General features: G+C 34.1%; 1 protein-coding gene across 12 annotated transcripts in view; it reads right to left on the reverse strand.

Moving 5' to 3' along the window:
• The window catches only part of STXBP5 (syntaxin binding protein 5), a 114,281-nt gene that overhangs the window by 38,661 nt on the left and 56,475 nt on the right, over positions 1–19,145 (reverse strand). For all 12 annotated transcript variants that reach the window (XM_040550756.1, XM_040550753.1, XM_040550750.1 and 9 more), the window contains 9 exons: positions 16,278–16,401; positions 14,793–14,871; positions 8,899–9,053; positions 7,826–7,898; positions 5,756–5,903; positions 5,238–5,305; positions 4,132–4,172; positions 1,708–1,928; positions 63–241 (listed from right to left, as the gene is read on the reverse strand). In XM_040550756.1, the coding sequence (XP_040406690.1) occupies positions 63–241; positions 1,708–1,928; positions 4,132–4,172; positions 5,238–5,305; positions 5,756–5,903; positions 7,826–7,898; positions 8,899–9,053; positions 14,793–14,871; positions 16,278–16,401 (1,088 nt within the window). The remainder of the gene's footprint in view (positions 1–62; positions 242–1,707; positions 1,929–4,131; positions 4,173–5,237; positions 5,306–5,755; positions 5,904–7,825; positions 7,899–8,898; positions 9,054–14,792; positions 14,872–16,277; positions 16,402–19,145) is intronic.

Raw genomic sequence — 19,145 nt, forward strand, 5'->3', positions numbered from 1 at the left:
ATATATTATCAGCATATAAATATTCTTGTTTCACACTCAAAAGCATAACAGAATACACTTACTTTAAACATGGGACATTATCACGAAGTCCATCAGATGAACTACTACTAGTTGATGGATGAGACTGGGGAACAATGGATTGAGGATTGGAACCTGTGCCAGGAGTTGGTAGAGGTGGCACCTGCTCACCATCTGGAGATTCAATATCATTTATTTCATACAACAGACGTACTTCCAGCATCTGCAACGTAAAGTTAAAAACAACAATCTGTAAATCCTGTCTTTCAAAAAAAATACATGAATTAAACGAAGTGCAACCGAAGTTACTAGTGCTAAAAGTGACATCCAGGACTTTTCCATCTTTTTAAAGATAACAGTTGCTTATCAAATATCACAATGTAAACACACACGGTCTTCAGAAATAGAGCAATACTAGCTACTTGAGATTGAACATTTGATTACAAAAACCTGAAAATCTAACTTATTTCTCACCATTTACAAGTTTCCTGCTCAATAATGACAATAAAAGGAAATACTGAATACAAGACCCATTTAATTGTCATTCTGTGCAAGTAATACTCTCAGCTATGATGAAAGCTTATTTTATGTAGTCTGGGAATGCTGAAACTAAAAAGAGCCAAAGGAAGGCGAACAGCTTGACTGATATACCCATTCAGTAGCACTATACATACAGAACTTAATTCAATGTTTAAAGTTGTATCGATCTAGACTATACATTTTAAAGAACAGAAGCTCATCGTGATTTCAGATTTTCTTCTGTTGGGTCTGCAACAATATTAGTATTAATTGTAGCATAGTTTAAAGAAAGTTTTCCAATATCTTATTCTCATCTGCAAAGCAGAACTTAATTCAGACAAACAAATAACTATACAGTAAACTTTAAAGCATTCCTAGTAAAGAATCAGCTTGCTACTTGCTTATTTCTAAAAATCCATTAGAAAATACTATTCCTTTAGAAGGGAATGTACTTGTACATGACTAAACACTAGAAGAAAAAAAACAAACATGCCTCATCTCCTTTATTGAGATATGTCTGAAGTGGAAAGAATAAGAACTGTATCACCACTAATGCTTTATTCAGAACACTGATAACTAACCAGCTTCAAGTTCGCTTTCTGCTCATAAATCCAGATAAGCAAAGTTGCACGTGTCTAATTTAACAAAAAAGATTTCTCAAACTCTTGTACTAGCCTTCTCAAATCTTCTACAACTTGTCATTGTATCGAATCAATAACAGCAAAGTCCTTAACAGACCTTTGGGTATGTATGGCACAGTTCTTCCCTTCTAGTTCTGCATACTGCAGAATTTTTACCAAGAAAAATGGTAATTATTAGTAATCAAGCAAAAAAAAAAGTATCAACTAAAACATTTGAAAATTCTTTGACTCCATATCTCATTCACTTCTGTTTAAAATATATCTGATTCAACCAAGTTTTGATCCACACTTTGGTTTGATAGAGCAAAGAACTATTATCGGTAGCAAAATCTGAAAAAGGCAATGAAAAACAAAATCTTGCTGTGTAATTTTTATTTCTGCTGAATTTCATAATTTATTACTTTTCTTCCACAAAAAAGCCCTCCCAGTTTTGAGGTGATCTTTTTTGTCCATTTTACTAACAAAATTAAAAACTGAATTGCTGCAAAAATCTTATTATAGCCATATCCTATAAAGTTATATGAATTACCGGAATGACTTCTGTTGTCACTTCCTGCTTGCTGAACCTGTAAATAATGACATGTGCAGAAACTCCAGCTATGCACAGCATTCTACTTTCTGGACACCATGAGATGATCTGAATAGCATACGGATCTTCATCTACTATATCCGTGTTTGGCCTGTCATCCTTATTCCGCGATTTTTCAAATACTTTAGCTGTTTTGAGCTTATAGAGTACTTGCAGAGTTACTAGAACAAACCAAGAGAAATAAAAATTAGTACCCATTTAAGCAAATATTTTTCTCGATATTTTTTCTAATTTAGAAACTTTTCTTGATAGAGACAGTCAATGTGTTCAGTAAAACACTGCAGAGTAGAAAAAATTAGTAACTGTGTTCATACTGCCCATGCAGTGCACCACTCGCCCAATGCAGGATCAGTTAGTATCAAAAACCTTTCCCATCTATAGATATATATGTTAAGCTTAAGTTACAAACTGCTGTCAGAGTTTCTCACATTTAACAACACTTCGGGTTCTCTTTATATTGGTAAGAACTAGTTATATTTACCACACCACAACTTAAGCCTATGGCACACAAAGTGAAGTTCCTTCCCTTTCTCCTTACAGTATTTCAAATCCATGGCCTCTTACCTGTGTTCTCAAACTTAACAGCCTCAATTCCTCAAATTTTTCAAAAACACTGCTTTCTGATCAATCTGCATTTTTCTTGATAGTTGATACACCAGAACTGTTCTAGTGAAGTCTTACCACAGTTTAAAACTGTGAAAGAGTAACTTCATCTTGGTTATACAGATACTGCCATTTATTCATTGCAATGTTTTTTTTTGTGCTGACACTGCACTCCCACAGAACTCCATTTTTTTTTCTAGACTAAGTTCTGAGTGTATAGCCTTGAACCTATATTCGAATAAATGGTCTCATGCTATTCAACAATTAGTAATATTAACCTCAAATATAATTCTAATTCTTTCTTCCAATATTCTTGCAACTGCCCTACTGTTGCTTTCAAACTTCATCGGAAGTCTCTGGTCAGTCATCCAAACCCTTGACGTCAGTACTAATCATATCCCTATGAAAACCTAACCTATCCTTTCTGCTCTTCTTTATTTCAGTAGCTTCACCCGACTCACATTGCCCTATTACATCTACAGGGCTGTGGTCTTGGAGAAATTTGAAAAAGGTTTAAAATTAAGACACAGGATATCTGTAGTTTCCACTTTAACAGGCTTTTTAATCTGTTATTAAAATGAAACTAAATGGCTTTAACAGGAGCTACTTTTTACAGATCTATGCTGAATAATATTTTTAACCACAGAGAATCAATCAGTTTTTCTTCCTTCCAGGTTCCACCCCCACTCGAAACAAATTAAAGATCTATAATACTCCCAATACTCCTCCTCCCAGTTTTTAAACATATATATTGCATCTGTTCCAACCCACACACTCCTTAGCATTTTGGAGCCTCACCAGTCTTCCACAAGTTTTCAAAGACAACTGATAACGATTCCAAGATTGTTTCAGACAGCTATAAAGCCCTAAGAGTAAGTTTAGTTAGAACTAGATGATTTAAAACATCTAACTCAATGTAGTCCATTCTAATTTGAATTTACTGCATTTCTCACTGTTAGCTGCGTAGACCAGAGGCAATTGACCCTTTAAAAATGTAAAGTGGCTTGTTCAGTGCTACAAAGAATTTTACTATTCTCCTGCCTTTATTCACAAATGTGTAGATCATTTTACTAACACAAATTACTACTGGTTCCAATTCTCATATTTAGATACTCTAAGTTCCAGGGTGCTGATATTATATAAAAACAACTCTAATTTTAGACTGAAATAATTTACTGAAATTCAATTACTAAAGTAAGTACTGAGTACTAAAAAGGGATGCATTTGCCTGGCATTCATCTGTATGGTCAATAAGCTACTTCTGAAATTTAAAAAAACAATCAAAAAACTTTTCCAGCTGGGCCTTGAACTACTAGGACAAATTGCTGTACCTGGGTTGGGGCAATCCCATACATGAGTACAGACTGGGAGAAGAACTTACTGTGGGGCAGCCATGCTGAAAAAGACTTGGGGGGTTCTGGTGGACAAAGAGCTTGACATGAGCATGAACAACCTGATCTAGTGGGTGGCATCCCTGCCCAGGTCAGGGGCTTGAAACTAGATGATCTTTAAAGTCCTCCCGACCCAAGCCATATGATTCTATGATTTTCACTGAGGTGGTTAAAAAAAGTGAAAGCTTAACTAAAAAAAATCATGTTAGTTTTATTTAATTTTAAATCAAAATTTCATATGGAGTTGATGACTGTACATAAAGCAGGAAATATAAGAATGACTAGTTTGTAATTGCATTCCATTAGAGAAATCAGTAAGTTTAGAAAACTCCTGCTGAATAGAAGAAAGTTCTCTACTGAAAACACTTACTTGCTGAGGCATCCCAAAACTTGATTGACCCATCAGCATGCCTATGAAATATTAAAAATTAATAAGATCATAAAAACGTTAGTTGGAGTGTTAGACCTCTTTGCTACTAACTGATTAAAGATATGACTGACATTCATTTTTATTAGTATTTGTAATGACATTTTGTTTTTTAACAACTTATGGTAAACCATTTACAAACACATGCCCCACTTATTTAGACAAAAAGGATTAAAAAACATTTGGAGGTTAACTCACTGAAATTCCACTGTACTACTTTACCATTTTAAACTGATTTGAGTTACCTACATTTCTCATAAGCAGTTTGGCATATCTTACCATGCGTTGTTTCTTAAAATGATGACCATTATTTAGAGTGACACTCGTAAAGTAAATGCCTAAATTAACTTTCATAGTATTCAGTGTATTTCAGTATATTCAGTATTTCAGCATAAATGAGTTTTCTAGTTTGTTTTTATCCTTAAAACATAGTCAGAGGACTAGACTTTTCAGGACCATCTCTGAAAGTCTCTGTAACATTTAGTATGAAGTGACAGTAATCCTCATTAGGGCTAATGGGCTGTTCTAAAAAAATATTTTACTGGTACTCTCACTTTCAGTGATGCACTGCATGGTTATAAATTAAATTTCATTTATACTGCTTACAGTAGAGTTAGAAGGACCTGTTTAAAAAAAGATCAAAATGAACAGATTTAAGTATTTGGTTATTTATTTTTAAAAGAAAAACTTGGCTTCCCCTTGAGAACTGAAAATCAACAACAATTTAATGGACTTCCTATGCTTTAAAACACAGTTCAAGTATTTTCCAAAAGTTAAGAATAAAGGAAAAATTCCAGGATGTATAGACAGACAATCATAACAACACATAATAATAATCCCTGTAAAACACTTGCTTTCATACTATTCCTACCTTCTCTTCCACATTTTACTTTCTTGTCAAGATTATGCAAATATCTTGTCTAGTGAACATAATTTCTTAAATGATTAAACCACTCATGGAACATTTTTTTTTCCTATAAACGATCAAAATATTCTCAGTTCTACTCAACCAGCTAAGCAAGTTATTACTACACTATGGTGTCACTTACCCCGTAATTATTATCTCTGGATAGCTCTGAGTAATCAAACCCCAGTTGCCTCCACTGATAGGCCATTCCTAGAAGATTAATCGATACAATACAGGATCAAATTTGGAAATGTAGTAAAGGAATTTGAATATAGGAACAAATACACCAAGGAAGAAAATAAGATACAGTGCACAGTTAAGCCACTGAAATTATTACAGGTAACGCAGATTCCAGTATTTCGCAAGTTCAAAAAGTTACTAGATATGTCTACAGAAAAGAAAAGTCAACAAGGTCTATGGACGACACCCATGCTCCAAGAAGACCCTTAGCTTCCAGTGATGTGGCAATCAACTGAATCACATCAGGAAAGCATAACTACAGGCATGACACATGCTACGTCCTCTCTAGACATCTGCTACTAGCCAAAGACAGAATAATCAGTCAGGCGGAGCTTTAGTCATAGCATGGCCATGCTTACACTGTTTAGAGCAGTTGATTTTCAGTATTTGCAAATAACACTTATGTACTAAATGTTTTACCTTCTTACTGTAACCTTGACGTTTCTGTCGAGCGCCAACTGAATAGAGTGCAGGTATGAGGTCCACAGGACAATCAGCAAAATATTCACAACAAGTAACTGGAGACTCATGTATTGTCAAAGGATAAGGATTCTCAAATATAGGGTACCTTTAAGGGATGAAAGTGGAAGACTTAATCTAGGCAAAAACAATATATTTTAAATCCAGAACAAGTGAAACACTGAAGACTGTTTGGGTTCTTTTTGTACAAAGGAAAATAAATGCATGCAAAATTAGATTATGAATGAATATATTATGAAACTTCACTTCTCATCGAGTACACTATCCAGATTCTGTAGATCTCTAAACAGAACCTGAAGTTTGTACTGTTCCTAGAATATGTTTACAACACTGCTGTTCTTTACAGTCTCATTTTCAAAATGTTAATGAGCCTTAATGTGGAAAAAAAGTCAATAATATTCAGGTATACGTATCTGTGCTCAAAGGACACTTCTCTTCAGTTAAATTAATACTATGCTTTTTTTGTGTGTGTGTGTGTGAATCGAAAACAACTTTTCAACCCATTTAAAGGAAAAATTAGCAAAAACAGATGAAAACTTTATGCATACAAATAATTTTACATAAACCTATCCGTGAAGCTAAAAATATTCTAAAAACTGAATGAAAGAGGCTTAATTTTAACAAGATATGTTAAATCCATATGACAGCATAGGGCAAAAGGAAAAATCCTGTAGCATCTATGCATGCATCTGTGCATTTTATTGCTTTTTCCAGGTGCGAAAGAATTAATACACTGTAAGTGAAACAAAGACCATATAGGTCTTCTAAACAACACAGCTACTGAAGATTATTATTACTTTAACATTAAATGGAACAAGAATCATCTTTAGATTTCAGGCACTGCCAACTACTTCACTTAAGAAAAAAAGACTTGTAAAACACATTTTATTTCAAGCCCATTAAACTTGTTTTATGAATCTATGAAGCTTAATGCCATGGGTTTAATCAGAAATAAATTTTGGCTTCAGCATATGGCAATGTAAAAAAATGGCCACGTAGAAAATCTAAATGAAACTGCTCAGTAGTTTCCATTCCCATTAAAGCTGTGAACTAAACAAATTTCAGATATTAGGATTAAACTTGACCTTCTTCCAAATTTCACAGATCCTTTATTGTCTAAGGTATCACCATAGACTTTGAGGATACTTATTTACAAGCTTTTGTTCTGCCATAGATGCGATGTTCTTCACATGGTTCATTACTTTTAATCAGGAACATCACAAAGATCTTATCTGTCAATTCCCTTGCTATTAATCCATTAATAGTTGGTGGTTGTTGCCTATAATGATTTTGAAACCTCTGATAAAAAATTGCAAGACCCCCACAGCATACAGATTGTTCCATGGGCAAAGTAACAAGTTTCAAGATGCACGGGGCAAGTTTTAGTTGTGAAAACTGTAATGAGATACTACTTTTAAGCAACCTCTTACCACACTAAGGAACGAGGGAATATGTTACCATTCTAATTTTGTGTATATACACAAATATGTGTGTGTGTGTGTGTGTGTGTGTGTGTGTACATGGTAGTTATTACATCTGTACTGAGTTACTTTTAACCAATACTTAAAACTTTTCAATTCGGCAATAATATTAACAAATATTTATGTTCTTACATGACGACAACCACGCTCATTGTCAGCCAAAATTACCCAACCTCTCAGAACACCTGTTACACCTGCTCCCTTCCCTAAAATTTTGTGCAGTATCTCGCCAACTGAGCTCTAGTTGACTCTAAAATAAACTGATAATTAAAAAGCACAAGTGATCTGTTAGTAATTTCTGTCAGTCAACTTTGGAAAAAGTTGCATATACCGTACCCATCTACTACATGTTAACTTGAGAAAAGCTGCTTTCAAAAGGTATTATAGTCTACCCAATAAAACTTATACCAAATATTCAAAATGTTATGTTTTAGGCGGGGAGACAGTATGGTGGATTAAGCAGCTAAAGATCAGAACAACATGCTGACTACTGCAAGCAACCATTAAAAAGACTATACAAGATTCTTACCCATTTTGTGCAAGGTCAATCAGCACTAAGTCCTTTTCTAAAAGAACGACTACAGCATATGGCTCCTGAAAGTCTAAAAGCAAGAAAAAAGTTAAGTTATAGGTAAACATCATACTCTGCATGCACAGCACTCAATCAGTCCTTGCACTTGATTAGTCAAGAGTAGAAAAGCAATTTAGATGTCACACAGTTTTTGAAGGTATTTATGCACTCACTCCTCTGAATACTTTGGAGAAAGTTTGGAAAAGCCACACTCCTTTAGCTAAATGTCCTCAATTCTTTTTCAATTTGCTAGAATCATTTGAACAGCTCACATAACATGAAAAGGAACATGCAGATGAACTTGTATAAGCATGATTCTGAAAGTACCAATTACTGAACAATAACATTCCCCCAATCCCAAATTTTCCTCTTATTTATATAAAATAAATAAAATGGAAGTTTTCAAAGTTTAGCTTGCTGTCTTTCAGAAAGACAAATTCTCAAATTCTGAGCTAAACAGTTCTATACACTCTGATGGAAGTTGACAGCTAAAAACACCGGAAACAGAAATAATAGCACTAATGTGGGACAGCTACCTAATCTATGATAAAGAAATCCCCTTCTGCAACAGAGAGATTACAAGTTAGTGAAGAATTTCGTGCGACTATTGGAATTAATAAGAAAGTCACTAAAGTTAAGAGTACTACACAAATGCTAATCAAGATTTAGCATTGACTGGAAAGGTCTCATGTGCACTAATAAATATTGATGAACACATCTGCTGCAATAACAGCTTAAAATTGTAATGCTACTTTTTGTCTGCATATGCTTTTGGGGTTAAAAAAAAGGAAAACATGCAACCAGCAATCAGCATTCTTCTAGAAACAAAATAGATTTTATTATGAACTCTTCTATTACGATGCTTTGGGAAGAAAAACAGACCCCAGACAATAGGAATAACAGATGTTGCTGCTGCTGCTGCAGTCTGATCCCCAGAGACAAAACAAAGACAATAGTAAGAAATATTCTGATGGGATAAAACTCCAGAGAAACAAGGTCAAAGTACGGAGAAAAATCTTTACAAAACCTACCATTAGGATACGGCGTTTCACAGAGGGTTAGAAAATCAACAATAGAGTAATCCATTTCTAGCACGGCAGTACTTTTCCCATGCATAACTGTTAAACAGGGTCTTCTTCCTACAGTGTCATATGACAAGCCTCCTGAGAGAATGATGAAAGGTTCCCTGGAATAAAGCAGAGGTATATAGAATCAAACCAAGGTAATAAGTAAAAAGACTGGTCAGTTTTTGTAGCCTAGTAGAAAAGTTTAACAAGATATCATTAAGCAGACATAAATAAAGAATAATGCAAAGCAACTCTGCATGCAATAGGTAGTTTAGGTACGTTTCAAAATTTAAAAACAGACTGTTTCCCAAGATGAAGGTTTTTTTTTTTTATTATTATTTTGTTGAACTTTAGAATTCTCTTCTATTGAACAGCAGATTCAGATTTGCCAACAGCTACATATATCCACAATATAAAATATTCCAGCAGGATTAGGAAGAAATAGTCCCAAGAATTTTGCTTTTTGTATAGAATTACCCTAAAGCTTGAAAGATTAAACATTTTGCAAAAAACACAAAGTAATTCTGCAATCACAATAACTTGGCTGTCTTAGAAAAGCAACCCGGTGCTTGGCAAACTTCAAAGACCTTAAGAAGCAAGTACATAAATAAATGCCAATACTTCTCAACACATATTTGCTCTAGATGTTTTTATCTATTTTCCCCTACCACCATGCATTAAATTGAAGGATTTTTTTTCTGTCATAGACTACACTCATGCTGTGTAATTAAATGACTGAGTAGAGCAAAACAAAGAGTCTTCTTGTCATGATAGAAGAGATTATGGACTTTGGAAAAAATTTAAGTCTCTACAGAAATGTATTACAAAACATATCCACATTTTCTCTAATATGTGCATAATATACAATTTACTGAAAGTAAGATGAAGTAAATATATTTTACTACATTTTTTTTTAATTTCCTGATTATTAAAAGGCCAACACTAATTTTAATACTGTTTATGTTTAAAATAGGGTCTTACACCTTTTAAAGAGCAGACTGACTGTTTATACAGCTGCTCAAGAAATCTCACCCACTACTGAGTGCTTCCTCAAATTTGAGGTTATATTTCTGAAGGAATAACAGGCACTAAGGGGATGCAATTCCTCCTATTTACTTGTACACCCACTTTAGGATGGCAAGACACACCCTTTGCTTGTGTCTGTCTTCAATTGAAGTAGTTAACATGTCAGAATCTGGAGGAAATTTGTAGGGAAAAAGCTATTCTGAGAAAATGAGGCTGAAGAGATGTCTTTATGTTGTCTTTTCCCATAACACCATCTTTCCGACGTCTAACTGGATTTCACTTGTGTTTCAAACAAGCATGATGGATTAGGTACATCTTCTTGAGATCTGTGCATGAAGTGTTTTGTTTATGCACATGCTGGCCCTCATAAGCTTGGCTAAAATAGACACTGTTTGCAGTACTGAAGGCAAAGCAGACCGCGACAGCTTCCACTTTCTTGTTATTTTGCCATCTGCCTGATCCTTCAGAAAGCCCTTTAACTGAAGAGTTAACATGATCAAAGAGTTCTGAGGCTGAGAAACAGATCTCAAAGGAATGGACATAAGTTAGACCACGAGTCCATTGAGCTCATTCAGTACTCTGACTCCACCATAACAACAACTGAAAGCAGTAAGCAAAGAAGTAAGGACACTGCAAGCACTTTCCTTGAAACTTGTCCAAGTTCTTGCTTTGTTACAATTCTTCATATGGGAACTTCCTATAATCTTTTACAATTGGGTCCATGAAGTGATTTCAGGAAAAGAATAAAATTTAATTTGATCTGATATTCTTCAGGATGTTAGTGAAGAGACATCACTTGTGTGATACACTTCCAGTATCTCATTTTGCTGGAATGATTTACTGAAGTAGTTTGTTTTGGCAAAAATGATATATATATATATATATATATTTTTTTTTTTTTAAGTAATGTTGCCAGAACAATTTACAGTTAACTATTAAGACTTGTGGATTCACCTAGATCATCTGGTAAAAACCAAAGGGATACATTTCAGTTTCCAAGTTTCTAGCTTAGCAGTGAATATCACATGCTGGTTTCTGCTAGTTTTATTTCTCAAGGTAATCAGGTTGCTTTTGGCAGGCTTACCAGAGTCTGTATCATTACGAAGCAAAGAATGGAAGAGCTGAGAATAGATTACACAGATGTGTCGCATGGATATTTCACATGAGTTAAAAATTAAAGTTAACTTTAGTCTGACAGAAAGACTAACAGGTTTGGACAGAAACTTTTCACATTTTCATGAAGTCAAGATTTACCATAAATGCAAATGTACATTTTCTAGTTAAACACTGTGTTGTTCTTCAATTGTGATACATATTAGAAGGTACTTCTAAACACTGATGTTTAATAAAAACGATTTAAAAAAATAAAAATAGTAATTTACATAATAGGTGAGATGGATTCAGCTTCGATAGGTACATACTACCTACCTAAATCTATAGGAAAAATTTAACAAGATAGAAAATGTTCAACAAGAAGTGATGCTCAGCTCTTAGAGAACAGCTACATAGCATTTCTAGCTGTTGTGAATATTGATTCCTCATTGAAACAGTTCTGCTTCAGCAGGAACAAAATCAATCTCTTCACATGAATTTGCACATCACTTAAATTTGTAAAATTACTTGGGGGAACACTGGAAAATATCGTTACATGGGCGGAAACGTTTCATTGAAAAAAGTTTCAAAACCCACAGGATTAGATCTTGCTGTGTATCAATACACAATACAATCAAGATCAGTGGCTCACATTCCTGTAGGAATGTTTCTGCTCAATTTTAGAGGTGAATTGCTAAACTTCAGTCAGTTTCAGCAATCAGAATCAGCAATTTGGGTGTGAGAAAACAGATATAGAAGTCACACCACTGGTACCAGCTGACTTACTTTTCAGACCATGGGTGAACAATTTTCTTTCAAATCTACTATTATACGTACTTCTGTAATTTGTGAAGAAATTATTCTCTAATAGTAAAGGTAGAAAAGGCTTCAATAGTTATTTTAGTGCAAGAATGAAAGCCTTAAAGTAGTGGTGAAGATAAATCATAAATTCATTTTGGGAGGTGTGTTTTTCAACTGACAAGCTCACAACACAAAATAATACTACTAAAACTAAATTCAGCAACTTTTATTTATCTGGACACCTTCTCATTATTCATGTAATCTGTGGATCCCAATAACATATGTTTATCTTGCTCAGAGGTGCTGCTGTACTGTCAGTCATGACAGCTGCATTAGCTACCAATAGAATACCCTCTTTAATTATTAACAGGGAAACTTACAAGCTGTAATTTCCATTAAACAGAGCTCCAGTAGCAAAAAATAAACTTGAGGAATTTTACATAATGCTAAAGTCAAACAGAGTGAATATCATCAGGGACTGAACCTGGGGGGTGGGAAATCAGCATTAGGAAATTCATGAGATTCTCTGGATACACTTTAGACAGGAAAGTGCACGTAAAGCCACCTTGGCATACTCAGATGGTAGCCCACCTTTCGAACAACCACCTCAAAGACAGAATGATCTGGATGAACTTAAATGGCTGGAGAACAATGATGTTATGCTCTGCGATTGGAATGTTTTTACCAGTTTGATTAAGGAACACATCAGGAACTTGCCTTTTTGACCTCCTAGTACAGATACAGAAGGATTGTCAATAGTAACTTTCCTATAGATGTAATATGCTCCCATGAGTAAAGCTATAGACACTACTGTTGAAGGGTAAACATAACTTTGGAGGAAAAAAAAAAAGGCGAAAAATGCAAAGACCCCCATAAACTTAAAGGACAAATACTCTGTAAGCTCCCTATATCGTGCTCACATCCTCCTGTTTTCCCCATTCCAACTTCATGATGCAGAGTAGGTAGTGGGGAAAAAAAGAAAAGGTATTAATAAATTCTGCAACAACAGAAAGAATAGTGTCTCTAGCTTCTGCTACAGAATGCAATCAGTTATGCTCCTTCTTTCTGTGTGGTTGTGGACATCTTTTCTCAGAAATAAAGTGTTGATTAGAATTAGAATTATGTTTTCACAATAAAGAAGTTAGGTAAAATAATTTATTATGCATTAACCTCTTTTTAACTTCTTCTAGTTTTTTGTTGTTTTCTGAAGAACACCTAGAGCACACTACTACAGAAGCAAAATTTTTTCCTTTACTGGCTAGAAAAACAGATACATGTCCTGGACAAACCCAAAAGTGATTACTCTCTTCTCTGCTACAGAAATTAAGCCATGAGCTACGTATGACAGACAAAATTGTATGATGCTCACACATCTAATAAATTTCCATCGGTAAAGAGAAAAACTATAAAAAAACTTAAGCACTGAAAGGTAGTTAGTCATGCTTTAAAATTCTTGTTATAAGATTGCAAATAGAAATCCAACTGCACATGTGAACAGTTATTTCTAGTGCAATGCTTCCTTACCACAGGGCAAACTGTTTAGTATTTATTTTGATTAAAGTTCTGGAAGGGAAGAATATCACAACATAGACATGTTATTATAGATTTAGAAGTACACTGAGAACAGAGAAGAATATTAAAGAAATTAAAGAGAAATTCATCCAAACTGAATGTTTTGATGCACACTGGAAAATAAGAGGTAACAGAAAAAAGCCTGCACTAGGAAACAGTCTCCCCAAAGAGCTACGTATTCTCAGAAATTGTACAGAACAAGCTCCTTTTTAAAAACTGTATGAAAGGTCAACCAGTTTTCGCATTGTAATATTGAAGCTTGTTCTATAAACTATTTTTTTCAGAATTCATAGTAGAAGGCTTTTGACTGCAGAAATTGTAACCTAAAGTAGCTTCAACTTCAAGTTATCTGTACCTTTATTTAGATCTCAGTTTGACATTTCCGTTGAGAAAATATGCAGACAGATGTAGACTGCTGTAAAAAAGTGACTTTTCAACTGCCTGTGGATGTTCAAACATCTGGGCACTAGCCCTAGGTTTCTACTTCACTTTTAGCAAACAAAATTACACAGCCACTGATATTTATCTGTATAAATACTGATATATAGTAGAAATCATTAATAATATTCCATAGATTTGAAGGCCTGGAAAGCAAACAAGATAATACATAATCACCCAGAAGTCAAAAAAAATTTTCAAATAGCTAAGCAGGTTTCCATGAATATTTAAACTTTATATTGCACCTTATACTCAACCATTTTAAAGCACTTTATGGGATTTCTTTTCTTTATGGTTCTAAAGTTCATGAAATCCTTCAATCCTAATTGCAGTCTTGCTAACAAAACATGCTATTCAAGATACTGTAATTCCATCTCAGCCTCTTCTTGCAATTACTGCTTTGTTACTTTTTCAATGTGCATAATTAGGCACAATTCAATGCATAAATTACTGTACTCTACCAGAACAGCTTCCGTCAGTAACATTTTAGGGGAGTGCAGGGGGAGGAACATGTATTCAGAATTTAGAATATCTGCATCAGGCCACTATTTTTCAAAGTTAAATTTTTCAGACCTCTACATTTCAGTGTCTTCTTCTGTGCTGTCAGGCTTTTTTTTTTCTTTAATAAGATATGTTCTCAGAAAATTGAGAAAAAATACACAAGGGTTGTTTTTGGTAGCATGGAATAAGCACGTAGATAGCGCATTAGTGATACCTTACCTAAGTTAAGGTTTGTATATATAGCAATTTTTTCACACTTCTGTTTTTGCAGTTTATTCAGCAAATCTGATTTTTGAAAAACTATTTCAGCTTTTTTTACTGTAGCTCAGTGATACCAAAATATGTATCCCAACAACAGGAAATAAAGGACATTCTCAGCTGCATTTACTTTAAGTATGCTATAACTTCACATGCAAAACAAGTCTTACCCAGCTCTAGTTGTTTTATATTCCACTTTAAGGATAGGTTTGCAGGGTTCTGGCTTCTTTCCATCCTTCAGCTGCTTTCCTAAAGTGAATTTTTTTTTCTTATATTAATCTTACAACTCCATAACATGATGGCAAATTAAGAAATTCACTATGCAACTTACAAAGTAGAACATTTATGCAAACATATATTCAACACCTCTGACAATTACAGAGTATGCCTTGAAATACCATGAAAAAAATGTTAAAACTATCAGTACATCAATCCTGAGTATTTACAGTCATGTTGGTGGTGCCTTTTTTTGTGTTTGTTTTCAGTGTTGTGGAATTTTTATTTTCAAAAATAAAATAACTTTTAGGGGAAGAATATAAGTAGCACTGGAGGATTTAAAACTTCTCTCTACCATTTTGCAAATAAAATTTCTCAGCTTACAAGTAAAATGAAGTTTATTCTAAGCATTATCCTTAAGAGCTTGAATATGAAGGGCCATTCTTCCTCTACTTTGAAGTATTAGCAACTAAAGCTTCTATAGACACAATTTCTCCTGGAGTCAGTAGAAGTTAGAAGTACGGTGTAAATATGCACCTGTCCTATCTGTACATTGATAACATTTGATAAAGCTATAAGGTTCTGCAGAAAATTTAGTTTGCAGCCCAATACCAAAATAAAAATGGTTATTAAGATGACAAAACATAAAACTGAAGTTAGTCTTGCCTTTGCTTTTTTAATCTTTGTCTGCTACAGGATCACAAGAAATTTATAGCTTCCTTTTTCCACTCTGGCCAACATCCATTATAATAAGCAGGGACTTGCTATAGTCTCAGATATGTAAACCAGAATGCTTAACTACAGCATCTTACAACTAACCTCACAGATTATCCTCACCATTGCATTCACACTTGTCTGAGGTAAATAAGTTGCTAACACATAACTTAGATGTGTACAGATAATAATCTGTATACCAATATATATTTTTTTGAAATATGCAGCAGCATATTTCACAGAACAACATGTTAATTTCCTAGGCTTAAATTAATGCAGAATTATCTGAGAAGTGGGAACATCTTACCAGATGCTAATCTTATTCTTTTACAAATCTTTCCAAGAATTTATATGGTAATCTACACATTTATACATGAAACAGATGCTTGCTTATATGTATTTTAAACAACATATGGGACTGTAATGTCAAGCAAAAAGCAAGCTCTGCAAAACATGCATTAGTTAATCTTAAGATCAACGTCATTGTGTAAAAAACAGCCTAAAATTTAGAGATTTAGATACCATTGCATTGAGTTGGACTCTTATTTCATAAAGACTAGACTTTTTTAGACATTAAATCTATCAGAATTTGATATGACAAAATCTACTTGCACTGCAATAGATTTTTAATACTTAGTTTTATAAAACATATTTCCATTAAAAATAAGTTTCCTCTGGGTTTTAAGAGCTGTGAGCACACAGTGGGCATCTATTTTCAATCTTACCATGTGGAGTGATTGTCTGGAATGGTTTGGTAGGAGATTTTACATTCCATATGGTCAAGGTACCATCTGAGTGACTACAAATAAATTGTTTTCCTTCATGATGCCAAGCCACAGAGTGGATAGCCTATGCAAGAAAACAAACAAACAAAATAGAACAGTACAAGACTAATATCTTAGTATCATTTTATCGTTACTCCTTCCTTGATGACATTAGACAACAAAAGGAAATTACCGAAAGCACTACCTAAATCTTGTTGCTCTTAGTATGTCCTAAATTACCCATGTTAAGTTCTAAAGTACTTCTTTCAGACATAATTTATTCATCAAAAACATTGCCTTCGTTTTACTGACATGTTTGGGGGGGGGGCCCCTCCTTGGAATGTTGAAAAAAAACATTTTCAACAGTTGGTAGTACACAGAAAATAACTACAAACCCTTATTTGAACTTTGCTAACCAAAGCTTATTATTGGGCAAAATACCTTGTCGATACTGAAGATCTACTTGAGATTATTAAGTCAAAAATTCACGTCATTTTGAGATGCCAAGTGGATATGCACAAGAGGCAAACAAGGGCTGAGAACACTAGTGAAATGAGAATTGAAGTGATCAATAAGATTTTTTGGAAGAAATTAAACATTTCAGCTTTAGATGAGGAAAACAAAATATTAGCATTCTGATGTTGCAATAGCAGTGTTGAGTAGGAAACTACTAGTAAATCTTTTCACAAATAAAGACATGTCTTCACATTCATAAAATTAGGAAGTGAGTAATCAGCCAAGCCACATGAAAACCTACTGCAGAAAAAAATAAATGAAATCTAGTTGCTGCCTTTAGGTGAGAAAATAGTGAACAATAAAGAAAAGTTCAGATAAAGCAAACAGATTAACTAGTAGGAATAGATGATCGTTGCCATTTCTGCTTCCAGTCTCTTAGTACGTGAAGACATTATGAAACCATTTGGTGATATTCAAGAAAATTTTAGTTATAGCATGAAAATACCAATAAACAATGAAAAACCCTTTATTTATCTACTATCCAGAAGGTGCAGAAGGAAGTATTACCTGCTATAAATATTGAGTTTTGGTCCTGCTGAGAAAGTAGATTTGCTCAATAATTATGGTGGAGACATTACTCTAGGCAAACTGAAAACAGAAACTGAATGTGTGAATGCTAATAGGCTGTCCAATATTATCTTTAGAAAGCATACCCTCAGTAGAGATTGTTTGTAAACAGGGCTCAGACTCACTCCATTTCCTATGTACCTACGGATTTCCTCTGCAAGGAACCCTCCCAACAGTGGACACTTAGGTAGTAAATACTTTGCGAAGAGCAAATCACAGAAGACAGATGTAAGACAGCTTCATCTGAAGTGATCATACACAGATCTGATCTTCACATTTAATAAAGTTATACAGAAGAACAAGACAGCTTCCAGCAACACGAAGGCAGAATCCAGAGACAATGTGACAGACAGGAAAATGACTGCATTACATGAGTGTGGAGTCTTCAGTACAAACAGTTTCAATTGAAAATAGCAGATGTGGATATCTGCAAACCACTAATTAAATTTGACAAAGAAATGCTAAACTTTAAGTTAATCTTTCTCCCTCTTTCATGTGGAATCACTATAGATTTTGTTAGAAAACAGATTTAGTGTACCAACATCTCATCTACACATTTGCAGCTTGGAAACCTAGACAACTCATATGAAGTTACCTAGAGACCAAGTAAAATAGTCTTCCTTAATCTGTCTGTGAGGTAAGATTTAATTATCAAATAAAAGCAGGAATTATAAAAGCAGTTTTGCATATAAATTTTTTTCTAGATTATGTTATTTACCAACATAGTACCAAAGGTAGGGATCAGCAAGTTTGAAAGTATAGACTTTGCTAAAGCAAAGGCTGTATTTGAAGAAGTTCTCTTTACTTGAAAGCTATCTACACTACTAGTGATGCAACATAATAAATGTTCCAAATACTCTCCCATATGGAGTCAACCATCTCATAGTGTAAATTAAGCCATTTATATGTCTATGCAGAATAGGTCTTAATATCCAATAAGAAAGCAAGTTGCACAGAAGGAAAGATAATTCTGAGTGATAAGGATAATTCTGAGTAATAGACAGACACTTTCTTTTTATTGAAAAAAGGTCAAGAGGGAGGACACAAAACAACCCAGTACTGTTGAAGTGCATTAATGCTTATGAACACAGAGATCTGATAAACTGAGCACAAAGGAGAAAGACAATTGCTATCACTTAATTTCTGCAAGGAACCTGATGAGATGGAAAGAACACTGAAAAAGAACAATGATGCCATGGTTTTATGACTTCATTGACTAATTTTATAGACCATCTGGTTAAATTTAATGACACAGTTAAATGTTATTTAATGCGTAACAGATATTTTATGTATTTTTCAAATAATTCAACTAAATTCTCTGAGCAGAGTATGAAAAACTTTGGTACTGAGCACTATCCTTTGCTATTACACAACTCAACTTTTTAAGTCTGAAAATCAAAAGACTTGTATGTAGTTGAACTCTCAAGGTATTAAATGGGCTGTCTAGGGCAAACCAGTTATAATGAAAAAGCTACAGTAACTTTAGGTGGCACTAGCTACTTAGTATCAACACCTTCAATTGCCAAAAAAAACTTTTTCCACGGTTACTATTAGTGCTAGAATTAGAAAGAAAGTATAACATCCAAGACAGAAAATTCAGGCAGAATACACTGAGGCTGCAAAGATATACATAGCTTCTTAGACAAGAAAAAGCCCTTAAGAGTAATATATTTTTCCACTCATATTTTCATACAAGACCTACCAATCCAGAATAAAACTACTTAAATTTTAATCATAATTCTTATC

Source organism: Cygnus olor, chromosome 3 (assembly GCF_009769625.2).
Source record: "Cygnus olor isolate bCygOlo1 chromosome 3, bCygOlo1.pri.v2, whole genome shotgun sequence".
Taxonomy (NCBI): Eukaryota; Metazoa; Chordata; class Aves; order Anseriformes; family Anatidae; genus Cygnus; species Cygnus olor.